Raw genomic sequence first — 22,628 nt, 5'->3', positions numbered from 1 at the left:
TAGGACTAAGGTTACAAATAAAACGCACACACCTATTTTGTGCAACTTGCAGCTGTTGTTTCATTTTTTGGCTCAGACCGTGGTACCAGCCTGTACAACAATAATCAGAGTGACACAGAACAAGAGAATTACAAAGTGTTTTCCTAATACCCAATGGGAGATCTTTACATTGCCTATAAAGGAAGTGGAGTCTAGAATTAACTTTCTTTATTATGTTATCAACAATATGTTCACCTGTTAAGCACTTATCTATATCGATACCGAGATAGCCCACTCGATCTGATGTTTGAATAGGTTGGTCATTAATAGTTACTTCAAAAGAGTCTATTTTGCTTAGTTTTTGCTTTGTACCAAAAAGAATTACTTCTGTTTTTCCAAGGTGCAAAGACAATTTATTATTTACTAGCCAAGTGTGACAATTAGATAACTTCTCCGATAGTTTTGCCTTGATTTCATTAGGATTTTTGCTTGAAAATAGAATCGTGCTATCATCTGCGTATAAAAGTAATTTAGAATCTTTACTAATTGAAAGCTCCATGTCATTTACATAACAAAGAAACAGAAGGGGGCCAAGAATGCTCCCCTGGGGTACCCCACATGTTACTTTTTGAGATGAAGACATCGCATTTTTTATTGAGACAACTTGGTCTCTAGATGATAGATATGAAGAAAACCACGATGTACACTCGACCCCCATGGACTTTAGTTTCTCACATAGTATCTGGTGGTCCACAGTGTCAAAGGCCTTTTGTAAATCCAAAAATATCATGCCAGTATATAAGCCTTTTGACGATTGACACTTTAAGTAATCAAATAGATCTATCAGGGCCGTATCCCTGAACATACTTGGATATCCCATAAAAACACAAGTTTGCTCTGTCATCTAAAGCAACGTTAGTACTTGCATACTATATTTTATAAATGAAAATGAAAATTTAAAAAAAATACTGAAAGAGGACAACTTTTTGGAATGGTTCAGAGTAAGGATGATGACATATAGGCACGAAGTTCGTGTTTTTAATAACAGGATTTCTTTGTGTCAGGCATTGTGTTATTTCTCTAAAATCTACTATTTTTTGTATAGGTTAAATATAACAGCTAGAGAATGCTGTGAATATTGCATTTTCAAAGTCAAGGGATCAAAACTGAGCGACACATAGAAGTAAAATGTCAAATTTCTTCGAATCCGTTTTTTTTTTTTTTTTTTATTCAGCCAAGTTGAAACGCCCGATATATTTATCTGGGTGTCACATGCTGCCGAAGCATGTGCATTTAGGTTTAAGCTTTTAAGGAAACCCGACTTCCTTGAGAAAAAGAGACGTTGGAATCTGAACATCCCGTCTTTACTTATTTGGATGTCATCAAAGGTCACAGAAAGATAGTGTTTTTGCCATGGAACATTCTCCCTTAATAATCATATAACTGACTCATTCATTACTTGATGTAAACGAGTAATAGGGTTGCAATGTCAGATCAATGTCAAAGATTTTCTGCCAACCATCCTGTCCTAAAATTACAACAAGGGACCAAAGATGCTTATACTGTATGTAGTTTCTAGGAAAATCACCTTTTTCTTTGGTTTGTGTATGGAGGTACATTTACATCTACATTACTGTACAGGCTTTTTATGAGGAAAAAAACATAAAATGTTTTTGCAGGATAAAAATTTCATACTGAAAATATGCAACAAAGCCTGGTATCCCATGATTGATGCTTTCTATTACATCAGTACCGACAATATGTAAATGGAGTATGCTATATGCATCCGTATTCATTAATTGCAAATATGTAACAAGTAATTAGTGAGTGTAATTAGTTGATTATTGATACAGGATCTTACTTAGACTGGGCTTCCATACATTCCGAAAAGCGTCCAGAAATAAAAAAAAATGATAGCCTTTACTGCATTTTAAATGTTTGAAAAGAAGTCAGAAAAAATCAATACTTTCGATCTTGAGATGATAATCATTTTTGTAGTCCGGGGACAACATCCTGATCACCTGAAGTTACTGCCCTTCGTTACACTCCGACAGATAGTAAAAAAGGGAAACAGTGTAATGGGCCCAGGTTGAGGCTTTGAGATGCTTTTCCAATATTGAACATGCGTCGTTCTGACTGGTCAAATGATAGATACTTCATTAATGAAATTGTATGAGTGAAAGTCGTAGTTTTAAAATTTCCCTCTTTCGTCGCAACTCAAATCACATAAACGTCGTAAGGGCAACAGTATTGTTTGTGTCAACCAGTTCTAGCTCACTAAAATATTGCGTTTGTTAACGAAAAAAAAAATACAATTTCTTTTCCCAAACATTTTGACCTCGACATTTTCTAAAGGTCCATAAAATGTGATGACTTGAATAGCGTATTATATGAGACAGACCTTAATGTGCCTGGCTCCAAAACATGAAATTAGGCTTATCGCTGAATGAACAGGATTAGTCCAAATTGACATCAGTTCTTTTGAAAAATTAAAATCTCAATTGAAGGGAACTAAACATTCAGACACGTGGCCTTCTCCTGAAGTATACGACTTCTGCATCATTCTTCGCGCGCGTTGAAATGTTCAAGCGTTCTGTCTTCGTTCTGGCTATGAACTTAATTGTACAAGAAGCTTGTCTGTTTGCCGAAGAATATGGAATCTTGCGGCAATGCTGAGCGTTTGATAATATATTTCTCACTTTCTTCCTTTAATTAAGACTGATTAGAAGTTTGCCCGAGTTCAGGAATCGTTTCTAATGACGTCATCGTTTCATTTGATATGGGGAGTGTCGTCGATAAACAGAAGACTTTTGGAAACCTTGGCGTTAATCTCTTACACTCATCCTCCTCTCAGAATGGCAATAGTCATGTTTTTAAAATTTTTGTGTGGGTTTTTTTTTAATGTCTTGAGTTGAGAAAAGATAACTGCCCATATCCCTGCAACAATTCGTTTGAAAACAACATATCGAGTTTAAGAAATAAAAGAATGATAAGTATCAGGACATTATGTATAACAACTGATGTTAAGTATGCCATGCACTATTTTGATAAATAGACCAGTAAAAAAAGACAGGAGAAGTTATATTCTGTCACGATACAAGGAGTTATTTACAGTGCAAATAAGTGAAAAGGACCAACGTTTTCGTTCATGATGAACCGCCGTTCGGACCTTGTGATAAAGAAATGGCGCGTTCGTCCTTATCAGTTGTCAATGAACCACAACTATCTGTCATTCTATCACTAATTACCACATTCAACCTCAAATTAATTGATAAAATGGTAACTTTTACGTCAGAATAAAGTACTTTTCCCGCCACAAGTGATGTTATACATTGTCTGATTTCGGTAAAAAAAAATAGACTTACTACTATTCAAACATATTTAGTATATTCAGTATTTCGCACGTAGAAACATTTCATTGAGTACTTTGATCTAAGGATAAACAGTAATTTGCTCAACTTTTACCTCCTTCAAACGCTTAATATCCAGCCTTCACTTTGTAAACCTGGTAAAAACATCCCTAGAGATACAAAGACACGTGTGATGGAGGAGTATTATCTGTATTATTTAGTTGTTGGTGGGTGGACATGTCTTGGCTGGGGAAGGACTGACTGCCCTGCCAACCTGACAAAACTTGTGTGTTCTGGTATTTATAGACAGTACAGAAGACTTACAAGTAAACAACACCTTTAAATAAAAATTGAGAGTTAGATTCAGTAGAGCCAAACCATGACATAAACTTCATCATACATCTGTTTCCCCCTTCTAGGACTCGTAGGTGATGCTAAGGGCCCTAAATTTTGAAGCCTAGAAGGTGACCAAGGAAAATCCAAAGTGATTGAAAGAAAAATCAAATGCTAATAACACATGGTCTCTAATGTGTAAATGATGATGAACAAGAAATGAATTATGTTTATGTGAATAAATTATCATATATTTGTACAGAACTAATAAACTGAAAGGTTTACATTACAAGCCTAATGTTTCTTACATTATACTGGCATTTTAATCTAAAACATTTGGTAAATCATTTCAAGGGACACCATTAAACAATATAAATGGTATCATTTTCAATCTATCTTGAAGACAAGATATGCCAGGTTTGCATTACATGTACGTGTATATAGATTTGTATTTCCTGAGTAAAGATAAACTTCTATTAAATGCTTTTTCTCTTTCTAGGCTATGTTGGGGTACCCAAAGTAATTCATCTTTTTATCTAGGAAATTTTCTTCTCAATATTGTCCTTGCATATTTTCTACACAAATTGATATATATGTCACGCTAGATTGTATCTGAAATATGTCCAGAATGTTGATCTGTTCTGAAAATGGAAGGCATTTCTCATCGTCATTCAGTGTTTTGTCCTTTGACAACAATGAAGAAAGTATGTTAATTATTATGTGGTGTCAATAATTTATATATCTGAAGAAACAAGTCCATGAACATGACCTTCGGAATTTAACTGTAACAGGGCAAGTACCATATGCGCCCCACCCCCATCCCGCGCCCCATCCCCATCCCCCGCCCCCTTGAACCTTGAATTTAAGTCAAGTCCTTGTGCTCAAATAGTCAAAATACAAATGTACTGCATTTAAATTTAAACACATATCCATCCTAATTCATTGACATTGTTTGAGTTTTATATCAAGTCTCTACACCAAATTAAATCAATTGAATTTTTGACCAAATTAAGACTAGTGAAACCTAGTTATTTACTTCATCAGCAATTAGCATGTAACCATTAGTATTAAAAATATACACATATATACCAGTTCCACCAAAATCAGTACCCCAGTTCAATTTTTGACCAATCTGAGATTGTGGAGGTTTTTTCGCCAATCTTGAAATCGATCATACTTACCGGTATGTTGGTTATACCATGATACACTTCTATTACATACAGCACCAGATATTATCTAGATAATTACAGATCAATGATAAAAGTTCCGCCAATTAGAGGGCAGCGAATGGGGGCCATTTCATCACACCAAGAAACTGTGGTCATTTGTGTTTTTTTTTTTTTTTTTTGTCAAAATAGATCTACAAACAAAATTCCATCAAAATAGGACAATGATTAAAAATTTATACAATCAAAGTATCAAATGGCAATTGTGTCAAATCAGGGAACTTCAATTACAGACTTATTTGCCATCTTAAGTTTGACCAACTAAAGGGAAGTCAATGGTAAGCATTTTGTCAAATCAGCAAAGGGAAACAGATATTACTGTATTCGATCCAATAAGCGCCCAGGACGCTTACAAAAACATTCAGTGCTAAAAAATCTACTGTACGGTTTATGTCTTTATATAATCACTAGGTTTTTACATGCAATAAAACCATATTGGACCATCTTAGATACAAAAATGTTTTTACGTTTTTCTGGAGTACATCTCCTTATAAACAGACTTAAAACAATTCTTGATCGTGAATAAAAGGTAAGTGAATATAGACTTTTAGGTATCTGAAGGGTTGAGGGGGCGCTTATAGGGACATGGGCGCTTATTGGGTCGAATACTGTAGATGTTTGCTATGTGTTAGGTGACCGAACAATCACTAATGGTTATAAACTAATGTAGGCACTATGCACCAGTCTACTTTATTTTTTATAGTGCTTAAAAGTGTTTAAAATACTTTTTTTTCTTAATTAGATACGAATATTAAATCAATGATTTTGTATCTTCATTCACATAAAGCAAAAAATATCAAAGTGCTATGTCAACAGACCTGATACTATAACAGGAATATTGTAGTGTTTTATCATAAAAATCATTTTGTAAAGATAGGGAGATAACTTCAATAACATGGTAAATGTAATGTATATGTAAAATGTGCATAACGTTAGCTCCCATCTCATGTTTATAATTTTTACCAATTTAAGTTGGAGTGATTTTCATTGTGTTAGAGAGATAAATCTCATTACATTCTACGACCAAGTTTTTTTTTTTTTTTTGGTAAATAAATAAGTAATGTGAAGTCATGGTAAATATGTTATGATTGGTTACCTCGGTTTGGCGGTTCAGAACTTTGTACGGACAGTAGACTTGGACACTTTACAGTAAGACGAGAGAGAAAGCGGCGGCAATGAGAGGTAGGAAGTAATTTGTCTTTTCTGTCCTTTTCTTTGCTATTATCATCAATTATTCAAAATTTCATTTCACATTCGGCCATTATATGTCTCAATAAATTTGGTTTAGGGTGTTTTTGAGAAGTAAAAAATGTCAATTTTTTATCGACCAATGAAGGCACACAAAAGGCAAATGCATCCAGGTCACTCAAGACTGATGAACTAAAACTGGAAACATGAAGAAATAAAAAATAAATGAACACCCTACACATGAAAGCTAAATAACAAAAGAAAAAATAATACTTAAATCAGTGTTTTTTTATTTCTGAAACAGATCTTTACTGCAGTGAGAGCTTCATGTTATTAACTTGAAACATACAAATTTTCTCTCACTGAAGTTTCTCCATCAAAAATCTTATAGAAGAGAACATGAATGATGATATTTTTCCTTTAGAAAATATCTTTCTTTCTACTAGAAAGCTCAAAGTCTTTATTTCATAGGACTAACACATGAAACATGAATAGTACCTCATGTACAAGTTTCCCTGACTGGGTAACAACAAAAAAATGTTGATCAGTATTGACAATGTAAAAAACACATCATAAATATAGCATGATATATTCATTTCATACAGTTTATGTATAAAACAGTCAGCTGCTGAATCAAAACCTGCATTGTTACCATACCACAGTCATTGTTCTTTCAATAATGTAACATTAGCGAATCACGTCGAGTGAAACAAATATTATGTTCACAAATCACAGCGGTGAAGTGGTATAAAACTTTCGACATCCAGAAAGATACTGAAATGTACCATCAATGTGGAATTACAGAAATAATTTCTATTTTCACAGTTGAAAAATGTTCAACATCCTCCAATATCTTTTTTCTTCTTCCTATGAAATCTAGTTTCTGTAGGATCGAATCCCTGTTCCTTGGCCCCAAATACCGCCCATGCTGGGGTCTTAGCCATGTAGTCCTCAGCACTAAAAGTCTCTTGTCCATCACTTGACATAAAGGCCTGTACAAGTTTGTGGAACTTCTCATAATCTATCCATGTCCACCATTCTCCTTTCACTTTAAACTGTAACAGAAATTCCACGTTACTGACAATGATTAATATTTCCATGGATTTACAACAAAAAAAAAACATGTACTGCAAATGTACTTTATTGATTTTTTGGTCAATTTGTGCAACAACAAATTTGCATATCAACAATAATTACTATGTAATCAGAGTAAAGAAACTGTTATTAGTACAATCATAATTTTATTCAATACTTCTAGTGGAAAAAACGCTTAAATAAAATTACTGCTAAAACATGCATATTTACAGAAAAATTAAGAAATGATTTCCCTCATTTTAAAAGTTAAATTAACAAGAGGCCCATGGGCCTTAACGGTCATCTGACAAAAAGCAAGCCAAACCTAGAAAGTGGGTTGAGGTCATTCATTTGAACAAACTTGGTAGCCTCTCCTCCAAGCATCTTACAGGCCCAATATCAGCACTCATGGACTTTTGCTTGTTGAGAAGAAGTCGTTTGTATATTTTAACATATTTGACCCCTGTGACCTTGAAAGTGGGTTGAGGTCATTCATTTGAATAAACTTGGTAGCCTTTCCTCCAAGCATGCTACAGACCCAATATCGGCACTCATAGACTTTTGCTTATTGAGATGAAGTCCTTTGTATATTTTAACATATTTGACCCCTGTGACCTTGAAAGTGGGCCAAGGTCATTCATTTGAACAAACTTTGTAGGGCTCCATGCCAGCATGCTATGGGCCAAGTATTAGCCCCCTAGGCCTTCTAGTATTTGAGAAGAAGTTATTTAAAGATTTTGCCATATTTGACCCCTGCGACCTTGAAAGTTGTTCAAGGTCATTCATTTAAATAAACTTGGTAGCCTTTCCTCCCAGCATGCTACAGACCCAATATCGGCACTCATAGACTTTTGCTTATTGAGATGAAGTCCTTTGTATATTTTAACATATTTGACCCCTGTGACCTTGAAAGTGGGCCAAGGTCATTCATTTGAACAAACTTTGTAGGGCTCCATGCCAGCATGCTATGGGCCAAGTATTAGCCCCCTAGGCCTTCTAGTATTTGAGAAGTTATTTAAAGATTTTGACATATTTGACCCCTGTGACCTTTAAAGTGGGTCAAGGTCATTCATTTGAACAAACTTGGTAGTCCTTCATCCCAGCATGCTACAGGCCTTATTTTAGTTGCCTGGGCCTTTTGATTACTGAGAAGAAGTCCTTTGAAGATTTAAAGACATTTGACCCCTGTGACCTTGAATGAAGGTCAAGGTCATTCATTTGAACAAACTTGGTAGGGTTTCATCAAAGCAAGCTACAGGCTACATATTAGTTGCCTGGGCCCTCCAGTTATTGAGAAGAAGTTGTTTGAAGATTTTAAGACATTTGACCCCTGTGACCTTGAATGAAGGTCAAGGTCATTCTTTTTAACAAACTTGGTAGGGCTTCATCAAAGCAAGCTACAGGCCAAATATTAGTTGCCTGGGCCTTCCAATTATTGAGAAGAAGTCGTTTGAATGAAAAGTTTACGGACGGCGCACGGCGGACGACGACGGACGAAGCATGATGACTATAGGTCATCGGACCCTTCGGGTCAGATGACCTAACAATGGATCCTGCAGTTAGATGGACAGTCTATTTAAGCCCTTCTTGTTTTTGCATCAACATAGGAACTACTGGTTTTTCATTCATAAAAATAATCAAACTAGGAGATTTAATATGGCACCCATTGGAAGTGTTAATAGAAATCAACAAAACATTTCAAGAAAATTTCACAGAATAAGAAAGAAATTGCAAAAACATGACGAAATCTTGAGATTCCCAATCTCTGCAAGAAGAAGTAAATAGCTGAAATGATCAATTTTTACATAAACGCTTATTAATTATCAAAATTATGATACACATATATCTTTAAAATACTTACGTTTATTAATTATTTATCATCCTGGACATACACAAATATTGTTAATTACCTTTTTATGAGCCATAAGCAGACAATTCGAATGTTCATGTTCTGAAGCAATCTCGTAATCGTCAAGTTCTTCTTCAAGAAGCTTGACAAACCTGATAACCTCCTCATGCCAGGGTACATTCTCCATTGTCAGTGTGGAGGCCTTCGACTCTCCGCAGTAAGTCACACCCTGGAGAAATAGTCAATAAGAAATTCATCAGAAGAATAATGTGTGAATAACATTATTTTGGATATGGCATTACTTTAACAGGTTCTAACATACAAAATTTGATAATAGTTGGTGATGCAGAATGTGATATATATTCTTGTCAAGTTCACATATAGTAACAAAGGTAAATGGTTCTATCTCGTAATAGTTGGTGATGCAGAATGTGATATATATTCTTGTCAAGGTCACATATAGTAACAAAGGTAAATGGTTCTATCTCGTAATAGTTGGTGATGCAGAATGTGATATATATTCTTGTCAAGGTCACATACAGTAACAAAGGTAAATGGTTCTATCTCGTAATAGTTGGTGATGCAGAATGTGATATATATTGTCAAGGTCACATATAGTAACAAAGGTAAATGGTTCTATCTCGTAATAGTTGGTGATGCAGAATGTGATATATATTCTTGTCAAGTTCACATATAGTAACAAAGGTAAATGGTTCTATCTCGTAATAGTTGGTGATGCAGAATGTGATATATATTCTTGTCAAGGTCACATATAGTAACAAAGGTAAATGGTTCTATCTCGTAATAGTTGGTGATGCAGAATGTGATATATATTCTTGTCAAGGTCACATACAGTAACAAAGGTAAATGGTTCTATCTCGTAATAGTTGGTGATGCAGAATGTGATATATATTGTCAAGGTCACATATAGTAACAAAGGTAAATGGTTCTATCTCGTTAAGGATATTCTGCCGTCCTTAACGGTATGATTATCATCAACATGCTAGAAACTAGGCAATTAGCAGACCAACAGAGTTGTGAATATTCAATAAGTAAGGACAAAACGTCACTTAAAAGACATATCTTGATCTTTATTTATGTAGAATTTGTTGGTCTTCTTGATCTACTTGTACTGACCTTGACCTCTATGAAATCAGGTTTGCCCTTGGAAACAAGCTTGGCATAGTTTTCAATTTCCTCTGTATTCCATGCCTTAACAAGTGTTAGTCTGTAGACAGTTCTTTGTCGTTTCTCACCAAGGGCAACCAAGCTTTCCAGAAACCTATCCCAGAAGTCCCTAAATAGCGGCCTATCAATCTTCTTGAGACTTTCTTTGGTGCTGGCGTCGACACTAACATACAGCTGGGTGACTGGAGACATGTTCCTGTAACAGACACCTCAAGCCTTACAACAGATGCACATACTTTTTTAATATATAAAGTTTGAATTACCAAAGTCATAATTAAATCTTACTTATTCCTTTTAAATCAAACTACAACATGTATGAGAAATTATTATTTCATATGTTTGTAAATAATTTTAAGTCATTATTTCACAACAGTTACAATAACTTGCGTTTCACTTTGTCTAAATGATGGCTGTTATTTAGCATTCCATACACTGATATATGTACATGAAATATATAAGTGTACATCAGTGTTTTTTAAATAATATAATTTATTGAATAAAAAAACAAATATGTCCTTTTTCAATGTGAGGTTTTATGTGTAAATTGAGATTATTGAGTTTCAGTGTAGAAATGGGCTCTGGTAAAAAACAGAATTCAAAAAAAAAAAAAAAATAAAGAAATAAAATGGTGTTTCAAAAAAGTCCTGGGGGAATTCTAGCTTATATTGGGCATTAAGGCCATTCCTGCTACTAAGTCAGCCTATGTCTATTGGAGTACAGTAGAATTACAATGGTTTTGTTGAGAAGCAATATGCCAATCCCTTGACTTAGAACCAGAAAGAGTGTTGGTCCCCTCGGCTTACTGCAGGATATATACAATAATGAAAGTATATATATATTGAGAGAGGAACTTACTTGATGGCATCAGGGAACTGTGCATTAGTGACAAGGAAGGAAGAGATGCCTTTTTCGTGTAACATGTCCACAAATTTATTGATTTCTGGATACATAATGGGCTCCCCGACAAGGGAAAGAGCACAGTGTTTGATGTCGTGGCCTTCCTGTAACCTCTCCGGTAGGACACCCGGCACACCTGACCACAAAACAACACAACTTTCACATGTCATTCCAGCAATATTCTTCCGCTATCTTTTTTTATCCATTATTTTATATCATTGAACAAAATGTGGGTATTCATTGTACATGTATAGAATCTGTCATCAGCTTTTAGACTACAAACAGAAACTGTCATAATTTTTTAGACTACAAACTGAAATTATCATCAATTGTTTTTCATTCTCATTTACCTTTGAACTGTTTAATGAGATTTCTGTGGTTTTGGATTGCTCCCTCTATCACAGTTTCAGCACTGTCCATCTTCCATCTCCACTCTGTTCCCACAGGGTTTGTGTGATGCCTGTGTACCAAATAGGATTCATTATCAAACCCATCACTTACTGTTGAGGAAACTCAACTGATGCTGTTAAGGTTGTTGATTTAAATGGTATTTATTTTCATTGTTTTATTAACTTCATTCAATTTGAAATAATCATTGAATAACTCACATTAAATATTATTAATTACTCTAGTTGGTGTGAATGAACAGCACATAGAGACCCACTTCAGGAGATGCTACAGAATATGTGAAAACACAACTGCTCATAGCCTTTCATTACATATATCAAGGACTGTTTTCATTTATCAACTTGATCAGTTGGACCAGGGCTGTTTCTGTTTGAAATAAGGACAAGCCTCAAGGCCTACAGGTCCATTCAGATTTATATTTTAAATGTTACTATTAATCTCTTGATATAACCAGTTTTCCTGTAAATAGGAATGTGACCCTTGAAGAAAGTAGACTAATGATAAAAAAACATTCTGGTTAATCGCTTCCATAACAGATCAATAACTGATTGACTTACCTCCAACAGAAGACACATTTATTTGCACAGGCCAGACTGGGTGTGGTTTCCATGCATCGATGACTCTCAATACCGTAGAAGGTGTGTTTGTAACATCCCCCTCTTCCCCGTAACATTGACTGGAACAAGATAATTCAATACCAAGAGTAATATTTCAATTTGTATTTAACCCAGAGAAAACAGGATACCAACCACCTATTCAAATGCAAAGTTTGTAGCCTCATTTACGACCTTGTGACCTTTATTCCATACACTCGGATAGAAAACACACCTGTAATTAACATCTTAGTGAGATTTGCGTATAACACACTATTTAACCGAATCTTTACAGAGCTTCAAACAGAAGTTGGAGCAACATGTAAACAGTAGTTTATCCTGGGCAAATGTAATATCATTAACTAAACAATATAGGGATTTTTTTTTATCTAACAAACAATGAACTTTTAATATGCCTGATATACTACAGCAGTCAGGTAATGTAATATCTGTTGGCCATGGCTTATCTGCCCTTGGCAGTTGTTTAAGTTAACTACTTATCTACAATGTCAAAATAGAAAATGAACCCCAATTTTAGACCTTCAGAGGTAGCATCATATGTATTGGTTACCTGATGAAGCTTTACATCAGAGGTGAAACTTGTGGGCTAATAGATATCCCATTCATCGGTGACGCTTGGTGTGTGTTGTGATTGAACTCATTTGGATTAATTTTTAAATTTTATTTCAAAACCCTGCATACTTTCTGTATCTACATCCAACGCCCTGAGCCCCACTTATCAACCAACTCACTCTGAACTGGCACTGGTTCTACATTTTTTTGTTAATTTTTTTTTTGTAAAGTCAGAGCTAGTGATAAGAGATAATATATTGTTACCTTGGTCCAGCGACACAGTTTCACACCCGAATGACTGCCAATCAATCGGTACCCTTGTTTTTCCAATGCTTTTCTGAGCGCTGGAGTGACCATCTCTTTAGGTTCACCACTTCCTTTGGCAAGGTCTTCTCTTTTCCTTCGCACCTAGATAAAATACCATAATAAGTATCTTAATTAGTTGTAAGGGATAGAAAATAAAGGTTATCTTCATTATAGTGACCACATAAAACGTTACCTGAATATTCGTAAGGATCATCTCTTTTGATAAAACAATATTTCATAAATGATAAAGCATCATGACGGAGTAACAGGAAGAATTTCACGATTTTACTGTATAAAGACAGGGGAAGATTAATTTCAAGGTTTTACTGTATAACGACAGGGAAGGTTAATTTCAAGGTTTTTACTGTATAACGACAGGGAAGGTTAATTTCAAGGTTTTACTGTATAAAGACAGGGGGAGCTTAATTTCAAGGTTTTACTGTATAACGACAGGGAAGGTTAATTTCAAGGTTTTTACTGTATAAAGACGGGGGCAGGGGGTGGGGGGGGGGGGCTTAATTTCAAAGTTTTACTGTATAAAGATATGGGGCTTAATTTCAAAGTTTTACTGTATAAAGACAGAGAGGGGGGAGGGGGGGGGAGGTTGGGCACTTAATTTCAAAGTTTTACTGTATAAAGACAGAGAGGGGGGGAGGGGGTTGGGCACTTAATTTCAAAGTTTTGAAGAGTCCCAATACTCAAAAATAAAAGAGAGGTTTTAAAATTTGAGAGGGTCCCACAAGAAAAGTAGGCGTTCAGGACTCCAATATCTGTGTCTTAAAAATCATTGGTCCTTCTGTAGACTTAAGTGGTTAAGGTAGTAGTGAATTGTGTCTTTGTAAAGAACCTTGAACATTGACCAGTCATTTGGAATACCTTTGCTTTTTTCATATTTTTCATGACTTTTCCCAAGTCCTCCACATCCACAACACCATTGCTCTTTTGTAGTGACATGTCACTGCCATCTTCATTTCCCTCCTCCTCGTCATCTTCATCTTCTTCCTCAGACGTTGTCTCATACAACTCCTAAAATAACAATGTCTAAAACACTGTGACAGGAAGAAACAAATGCACAGACCCTACTGGAAATTGACCACAAAACCTCATTATTCTCTACAGGTGTCAACCCGTAGAAGCTTGACTTACTCTTCGGGCTCTATAGGGTTGGATGTGGCCCCTATTCCCAATGGGATGTGTTTCTTAATATGGCCAAATTCCAAATATACATAGTTTTCAATAGAGTTTCCTTCCTCATTCAACAATTTCTTGTAAAAATCCAGATAAAAGGCCTTTCCCAAATGAGTGAAAAAAATAAGTCTTCTTTTTTTAGTTTGTTTGTTCTGGTTTTGCCTTTAGTTTCAACAAATTTAAGTTTGGATTATGATTATGTTGACAAGTTGGTATTTTCTTGTTGTGTTTGAACTCTAAATATAGTCACCCAAATCAATGAAGCTAAGTGGTCACTAATGGCTGACTTAATCTAAATAGATGTTTCAAAACTTTTTAAAACTACCACAGTATTTTCATAACTATAAAGACATTAAAACATACAACACCATTGTAAACTCTATCACTGACCTCTTCACTGCTACAGGCCTCCCCAGAGTTCTTCCGCTTGCACTTTCCACCACATTTACTGTCTCCATCTGAACATTTCTCAGTTTGCTTCTGTTGAACATTTTTCTTATTAAATGGTAAGTTTTTCAGTGACTTCATCTTTCTCCAGAATTCAGCTCGCCACGCATCAAAATCGGCTTCTATTCCTGAAAATTAAACATTAATGGCTTCCTCTTATAAAGTTTAATTTCAAGAAAGTATGTTACATTTCATTACTGATATCCTTTTAAAAAAATGAAGGGATTTGTGAATGGTCTGTACATTTAACTATATTAATATCCTACCTCCATGTTTACTATCAGCGACATTCTCGTCTCCGACACCAACATTCACAATTCTGTTCCCAGACAACTGGTGTAGTAAGCTGTCAACTTTCTTCCCTACCTGTGGTAACAAAAACACAAAATAAATGCTGTAACTGGTGCTGTGGGTAAACAAGATCAAGAAAGAAAAACAAACACATCTGACTGTTGATCAATTTTTGAAAAGTAACGACAGTAATGAACAACATATCAAACATAAAGAATTCCAAAAACATCTGTTTTGGGTGTTTTTCTTATATTCCAAATAATATGAGATATTTTGATAAACAGAATCTTACACTCCTGTCCATAGCATTATATTGAATATATCAAGCTTGTGCAATAGCTTGTTACAAAAATAATATAGAGACTTGAAGCTTGTGTGATATAAAATCAGTGAATTATTTTTCATGAATTGAATATACATAAAGGCCACTGGGATGTAATATATATATATATATATATATATAACATATTGTGCATCAGGTTTAGATAATAAAATGATGTCACTCTCTCACAGATTACATTGTGATGTAACAATGTCAACCATAGACATAGAGCCGACATGACTTATTGTTTGATGTTGAAATGATCATTTTCTTCAAAGCCTGTGGAACCAAATGTGTGGTAAAAATGACCCTAAATTTATTTCCACGCGATAGGTGTTAAATTGAAACTCATGTTGAAATGAATCAGGGCCTTAAAGACCGTTTCCTAGTTTCCATAGTGATAAAGGCATTTAGGCCACCTGCTAGACCAGGAATTTTCCCCTAGCAAGTCCATATCCTCCTACAGTAACACCTCTAAAGTGCTTCCATCCTGGATAGCACCAGTGATTCATGTAAGCAATAACCTTGTTTCACAATTGTTATAAAATGCATTGTATATATATAGATCATGTTTTTAATCTTCAATTTCATTTTCTTAAATCTTCACGTTCATTGCGTATCACCGTAACATGTTACATGAAGGAAACTCCTTAACATCTTACTTAGGAACAAGAGTCAGTCTGAAGGGTTTAGTCTTTAAGGGTGGGATTGTTTATCTATATTCATCATTATTCTTATCAATAGCACCAGGCTATAATATGGCTTTCTGTTTTATGGTTCCTTTAAGCGAAGTCTTTCACAGTGTTTCCAAACGTATTAAGTGCTACTTCATATAATAATCACAACAAAATAAAGGTACTGTTTATAAATTTCTTTGACAAATACGCATTGTTTACTTTTTTCGAAATGTTTCAAGTACATTGTATTATTTTTCAATATCTAAATACAATGCAGATTGAAAAGTCCTCAGTTTCCAAGTCTGATTAAATATATTGTCATTAACTCATTCAATCTCACTGTACTACATATAGGTTAAAATGATAAAGAATAAAATTTCTAACACTAAACATTTACATCATCATCAATGATCAACAGCATTAACATACTATTGTACAACTTACCACACAGAAGTTATCCTTGTAAAGTGAGTTTCCTAATCCAAAAACAGCATAACTGAGTTCCTTCAGTAATGTTTTCTGTACACGGAAATCAGAAGAAGTATCTTCCAGCCATTTAAGGAACCAAGCACTGCCCTCTGGTGGCTGACCATCAGTGTAAGTGGAGATAATCACAACAAGATAACAGTCCTCTGCCTGAAAATAAAATAACTGACTAAGAAAGCTAGTAAAAAAAGATTGTTCTCCATTTTATTTGAATAGAATCTGTCGGAAAATAAACAAAAAAAGGTTAAGAACTTGATAATATCTGTAGCTTTTGTACATGCAAGTGCAGGTAGTGTGGATTACGAGTCACCAAACTTCTCAAAAAGATGCATTTTTTGCAAAAGATAAACATGGGTATCCTGTGAGGAATCATCAACTGACATGATTCAGTATTCAGGGTCATAATCTCTCAGGTCTATAAAGTGTTGTGATGTATGTCTTACCTCTTCTGCCAAGTTATCCTCGGGGTCGTAATCTTTCAGATCCTGTATCTCGGATGTGAAGCCTTTACGTTCAGCATCTTTGGCTAAAAGCCCAGCAAAAGCCTTTAACCAAAAATCTTTAAGTGTTCATAATGTTAAACTTTTCAGCATCTTCAATACTTGTTTATATAGGACTCACTGTGTATTTAGCCTGTTTTTTCTCCATTTTAATGACTTTGATCTTAGTCTCTAGAATTACCATTCTTCAAAGAGATGTTTCAAAACAACAATCTGTGGAAACTACAATTTTACATATCTATAAATCTGTTCAATTCAGCACAGGGGACATTCAAATTGGCTCCAATACTGCCAGAGTTTATCATGATTCATCATATGATACAACCTGTTTATTTATACAAAAGATCCCAGAATTGGAATATTAGAGCTCACCATTGTAACTAACTCAAAAGACATGTACTAGATATTTACGTTTGTATCTTTCTACTCTTCATTTGGTCTGTTGGATTGAATCCAGCACACATGTGACTGTGCTTGTCATTATAAATTCAAAATGGAATTATGAAATTACCTTTGACCAATTTGAATAAAACTTTGTGTTTTAGAAACAGTTTTTTTGCGGGATGTTATGAATACAGCCAATCTCAACATCAAACCTCACAATCAAACATGTACAACTAAGGACCAAAGGCAACTTATATATGAATCATAGCATTTGCAAAAGATTGATCAAAAATAGCAACAACAACCATCATTTAAAAAATATATATATATATGCATATATATCAAGTGAGAAATCTCTGCCATTTTGTTTTTTTCCCATAAGTCTCTACATCAAAATCAAACATGAAAATTAATCACGTCTGTGTTCTGAATGAGGACAAACTTTATTTTCTGCGATGCGATCATATCATACTGTTCTAGGAAATGGACAAACTCTTCTTCTAGGAAATGGACAAACTTTTCCTCAATCAATTAAAATTCATGACTTTTGATGATGTTTTAACAATGCTTGTACCATTTCCTTTAATTCAACTATTTTACCTTTGATTTTCCTGTCTGTGTTCCAAACAAGACCTTCAGTTTCTTTTGCCTTGTTTGCGTTGCATCAGATTTACTTGGCTCAACTTTTTCATCCGCAGTCTCTGGTGGCAGACTGTATCCCTTCTAAAATACCACACAGAATAACTGACATCAATAATATTCAACTTAGCCTTAGGTAAACATGAGATACACAAATATTACCTGCTGCATTAGTGCTTCTATGTAGTATATATCATGAGGAGGGAAATTTGGCTGTAAAGCTCTAAAACAGTATTAACACAAGTGAAGCTGATGCCAAAGTCAATGTTGCTATAGTCTTGGTTATAAATAATTGGACTCCAGTTTAGTTGGAAATATTTGGTGGGGATTTAATTTTGTTACTTGCAGTCATTAAAGTAGCATGAAATTCAATACCCAGAAAATATTTCCACTGTTTAACAAATTCTCAGGAAACAAAAAACCATAAAATGCCATGTTTTTCACTGCTTAAGAGGTGTTCCATGAAAATGAATCTCTAACAGATTCAACGACGAAATATTAGCCTGGCAAAATTAAACAACTATGCAGTACTATACAGCATCCTTTACTGAACATTGCTGTGTAGCTTCCAATGTTCCTGTTCCGGACATTCTTATTCACTCGAGTTCCTCTAGGATTCAAACATATATCATTCTATAAGTGTTATGTCTCTTGATTCAATGTTCTGACATATACCAGCAATCAGTAAACATGACTAGAATGTCCATGGACATTCAGGATAAGTTGACCAATGATTTCTGAAAATTTCAGAAGCTGAATCACAAACCTAAATGATCTATAAACAAAGAGCTATTTTTGGGAGTCATAAACATCAGTATCAATGGTCTTCAATTTTGAATCCAGAGAAATCTATTGGCTTCAACTTGCTATCTGATTCCATTAAACTATGATCTCTTGACTCTATCAACCTTTTGACGAAACTTCTTCATGATTAAATGTACCTTTGGGTTAAGTCCTTTCCTGCCAGTGTGAAGAAGCCATACTAAACAGCCAGTGGCTAAAGCTACCGTCCACACCGGTAGCTGAATGTATTCTGACACAGTAGCTGTCAAAATTTTCTCCAACATACTGGTTTATTAGAGATAACTTTATTTACTATCGTCAGGATACTTTACTCTGAAACACACAACATAGATAATTAAGGTACCATTGTGCCAAAAGTGCTACACAATCTGATCAGCAAAATGTTTTTTCTAATTAAATTCAATTTCATTTAATACCTGTTTTGACAGATAAATTTCCTATTTCATTTTGTATACTGGTATGCAGTCTTTTCAACTTCCATCTGACATGACATTTGAATGATTTTTTTAATGATATTGGATGGAATTACATATTCTAGTGCTAATTTATTTTTACAATATAAAGAAACATTGTTCATGACCATGAAATTTAGTAATAAGTCAAGGAAATGCATAAATTTTCTGTCAGAAAGTATTCCCTCAAAACAATACCATACCAAGCTGTTCTAATCAGATTTTGTGAATTTGTAGCTGACATAAAGAAGTTTATTCCTCAAATTATGATTTGAGTGATTAGTTAATGAACTGCTAGTCCCAACAGCCGAGACTATTAGATTAAAGTAAAGACTAGTAAATTATCAATATGATCCTAATATTTTGTCCTTAAAAATCTTTTGAATGCTAATAGATGATACCAAATAAAACTGCCTAGCTTTGTGAAAATAGCAAGTATACCCTTTTCAATTATTTTCCTGAGAAAAAGTATTTTGATAAAGTGAAAAAATACAGGTTACACAGCATGTGATTTCACTCGGAAAGAAAGATGTATGACTAACTTTGACAATATTGTACCTAAAGCAGAAGTGTATATTTTTCATCAGAGTTGTTGATTTCATGGTTTGCTGATCAAAACAGAAATCTTAATAGGTAAAGCCGGTTTTCAGGAGTAAGTCTCAGTATATTCTAATCATTTCAAACACAAAATCAGATAAGTATTGCAGAAACTTTTACATCTTCGTTTCCTCTGATGATTGGTTTTCAGTAGGTTTAGGAATGTTGCACTGTATAAGATATACAACACATACTACGTGCAATTCACTAGAACTAGTTGCTGTTGTGTCAACCATCCGTGGATTTCAGAGAGTGCAATGGAACACCACACACCCTTATCTCAGATGACAAAATATGTCTTAAATCTGGCACATTTACACACAATAAAGTCGATAAACTACTTATAAATGTGTATATTCAGAGCTGACAAAACTAAAGGCGAAAGCAGCAACATTACTCTTGATAATGAACAACCCTATCGCTACCTTAGATAATTTTAACATTGTCTGTTAAGTGTGGGGGAGACAAGAGAGACATATCTTATGACGGTGTAACAAGTATCGAATTAATTATTTCGAGTTTTATATCGTTTTTCACGATTCAGTTTTCGTTGTTTGTAAAGTGAAGAGCGGACAAGAGAGACATATCTTATGACGGTGTAACAAGCATCGAATTAATCATTTAGAGTTTTATATCGGTTTATACGATTTGGTTTACCTTTATAATGTAAATTCTATATCATTTTGAGAGCATAACATCGCATACTCCACGGACGATGCTTCTTGTCGCTATATTACAAAAGTTCGCCTTGTCCACATGCAACTTCCGGTGAAAATAAGAACATGACAGAAAAACCAGTATTAAAATCCGGATATTACAAATATTATTATTACTATTTTTATTTAACGTATTTTTAAACTCTCGTGATTGATGAGTATTTATATTTTCATCTTTCGTCACTTATGCTGGTAAAGCCTATACATTAATGACAATGAGAGTCATGATCACGAGCTAATTATAAAGTTTATTCACACTTTCGTTACAAGAGCTCGTTTGACAGAGACTTTTTTACTTTCTTTTTTGACTTGTGGGCAAAAGGTAGACTTAGCAGGAAGTAGAAATAAATTCTTAATTATTGGAAATTATAAAAGGCACTCTTTGGTTTGGAAAAAACATGAAGGACTAAAAGTAAGTACCTAAAACTTCCTCAGCGTCTAAGCGAGAAGGATAATTATAATACGCTATTCCATTTGCCTCGTCTGTCAATATACCAAACCCCGTTACCTGTAACCAGGGACGTATATATATATGTCTCTGCCTGTAATAAATGAGTGTAATTATTAACCAGCTGGAACGTAAAATACGAGAAAATAAGAAACTACCAATATCTCTTTGTAATGTTATAATGAAGAAATTCGAATTAAATAGACTTTTTGTGTTTATAAACCATTTTCTCCAAAAGAACATCGAAATAAGCAATAGTAGAAAGCTTGATAATTTTTTAATTGATTGCGGTGAGTTTGTTGATAAATATTTTTTGTAAACTTTTCATATCCATAAAACAAAACATGCGTGTTTGAGCTATTTACAGCTTAAGTAGCGCCTTATATTGTATACCACTTTTAGTCCAAAATATTAGGAAAACAATCAATAAATAAATGCCATTAAAAAGCTGAGTTAATTTCCAATTACTCATATAATCTTTGTGATGAGTCACTTTAATCTATTAGTATTATTTTTGAGAGATTCAATCCTCACTGGCCAACAAAATGGCACTGGTTAGACTGGTCACTACAAAGTCCACACTTGATTTATGAGCATGGGTATATTAGGGCAGATACCAACTGTGATGGAGAAGAGGCTTTGGTGATCTCACTCTCAGTGAACAATCAAAAAAGCTAAATCCACTGGGTCTAGTTTCTTATCCCTCTTTATTATATGTCCTTGTATTAACTGATTAAGTCATGTCAAATCTCTACCATGATTTTGCTGTTATTGTAAAAAAAAATATTTTATTTTCATTTCACTCCAATTAATTTCCATTTTATTTTCAGTTTCATTTTTTTCCTATTTCATTCATATTAAATCTTTTTTTTAACATTATAGGTTTCTTCTTTTCCATATTAGTGGTCCCCCTAACCTCCCCTCCCCTACCCCCAGTATTATAGCGCACATCAGGATATCAACATAATATTCATAGGATCAAGGAAGTCAATTAAAGGTTAGATGTTAATTCAAATGTCAAATTCATTATATACTGATTTCAGATAGAGCACCATGCTTTCCATCATTGAACCTTTTTACCTTTCACTTTGATTTAAATATAACATGAACAAATTTCAAATATTGATTAACTTTTTGACATTTCATAACCTATTTATTGATCTTTAATGTAAATGGCTGACCTCTTCGATCTCTGACTTTTTGTGATTTACATATTTTTCTTTAGCATAACTTTACATTGTTTTAGGTATGTAAATGAACAGTAGAGTATTTTGATTTATAAGTATCAATGGCCAGTTTAACCCTTGACGACCAGCATTATATATAGTGACATTTTGCTTAATTTATATTTTGGTGAGTTGTGTGACTAAACCCAACACAAACTATTGCCTGCAGTATAATTTGTGACCTTATATACATACTGATCTGATATTTATCGTCAGAGATGTACATGTATATGCCTTATATATTCAAACAAACGCCTCCTTCATTATTAACCCCCTCCCTTTATTTTAGATACTTTTTCTTGTATGCCATCGAGGGCAATGACATTTTTATATAATTTTACAATTTTGTTTTGAAATTAGAAATACTGTGTAGTACAACTTAATAATGATATGTTGATGACCTAGATATTGACCATAGGATATATACTTTCATTATTGACGTTGTTATAAATAATTGATATCAATTTCAAACTCAATTTCTGATAAT

The 22,628-nt window shown here is 34.2% G+C and overlaps 1 protein-coding gene across 1 annotated transcript; it reads right to left on the bottom strand.

The window, feature by feature from the left end:
- Positions 1 to 6,361: 6,361 nt before the first annotated feature.
- On the bottom strand, positions 6,362 to 20,495 carry LOC132550077 (S-adenosyl-L-methionine-dependent tRNA 4-demethylwyosine synthase TYW1-like). Its single transcript, XM_060214086.1, has 15 exons — positions 20,409 to 20,495; positions 18,840 to 19,014; positions 17,860 to 17,982; positions 16,819 to 16,920; positions 16,334 to 16,525; positions 14,866 to 14,965; positions 14,543 to 14,727; positions 13,841 to 13,990; positions 12,923 to 13,066; positions 12,050 to 12,168; positions 11,435 to 11,544; positions 11,043 to 11,220; positions 10,137 to 10,383; positions 9,061 to 9,228; positions 6,362 to 7,131 (listed from the first exon to the last, which is right to left on the bottom strand). Exons 2-15 carry the CDS (start codon positions 18,963 to 18,965, stop codon positions 6,913 to 6,915), a joined length of 2,163 nt encoding a protein of 720 aa, XP_060070069.1. The 5' UTR covers positions 18,966 to 19,014; positions 20,409 to 20,495; the 3' UTR covers positions 6,362 to 6,912.
- Positions 20,496 to 22,628: the final 2,133 nt, after the last annotated feature.

The sequence above is a fragment of the Ylistrum balloti genome, unplaced genomic scaffold, assembly GCF_031769215.1.
Source record: "Ylistrum balloti isolate Yb309-2 unplaced genomic scaffold, AGI_CSIRO_Ybal_v1 Utg370104, whole genome shotgun sequence".
In the NCBI taxonomy this organism is placed as follows: domain Eukaryota; kingdom Metazoa; phylum Mollusca; class Bivalvia; order Pectinida; family Pectinidae; genus Ylistrum; species Ylistrum balloti.
Note: the sequence above shows the minus strand (reverse complement) of the source record. Positions and strands in the feature narration are given on the sequence as shown.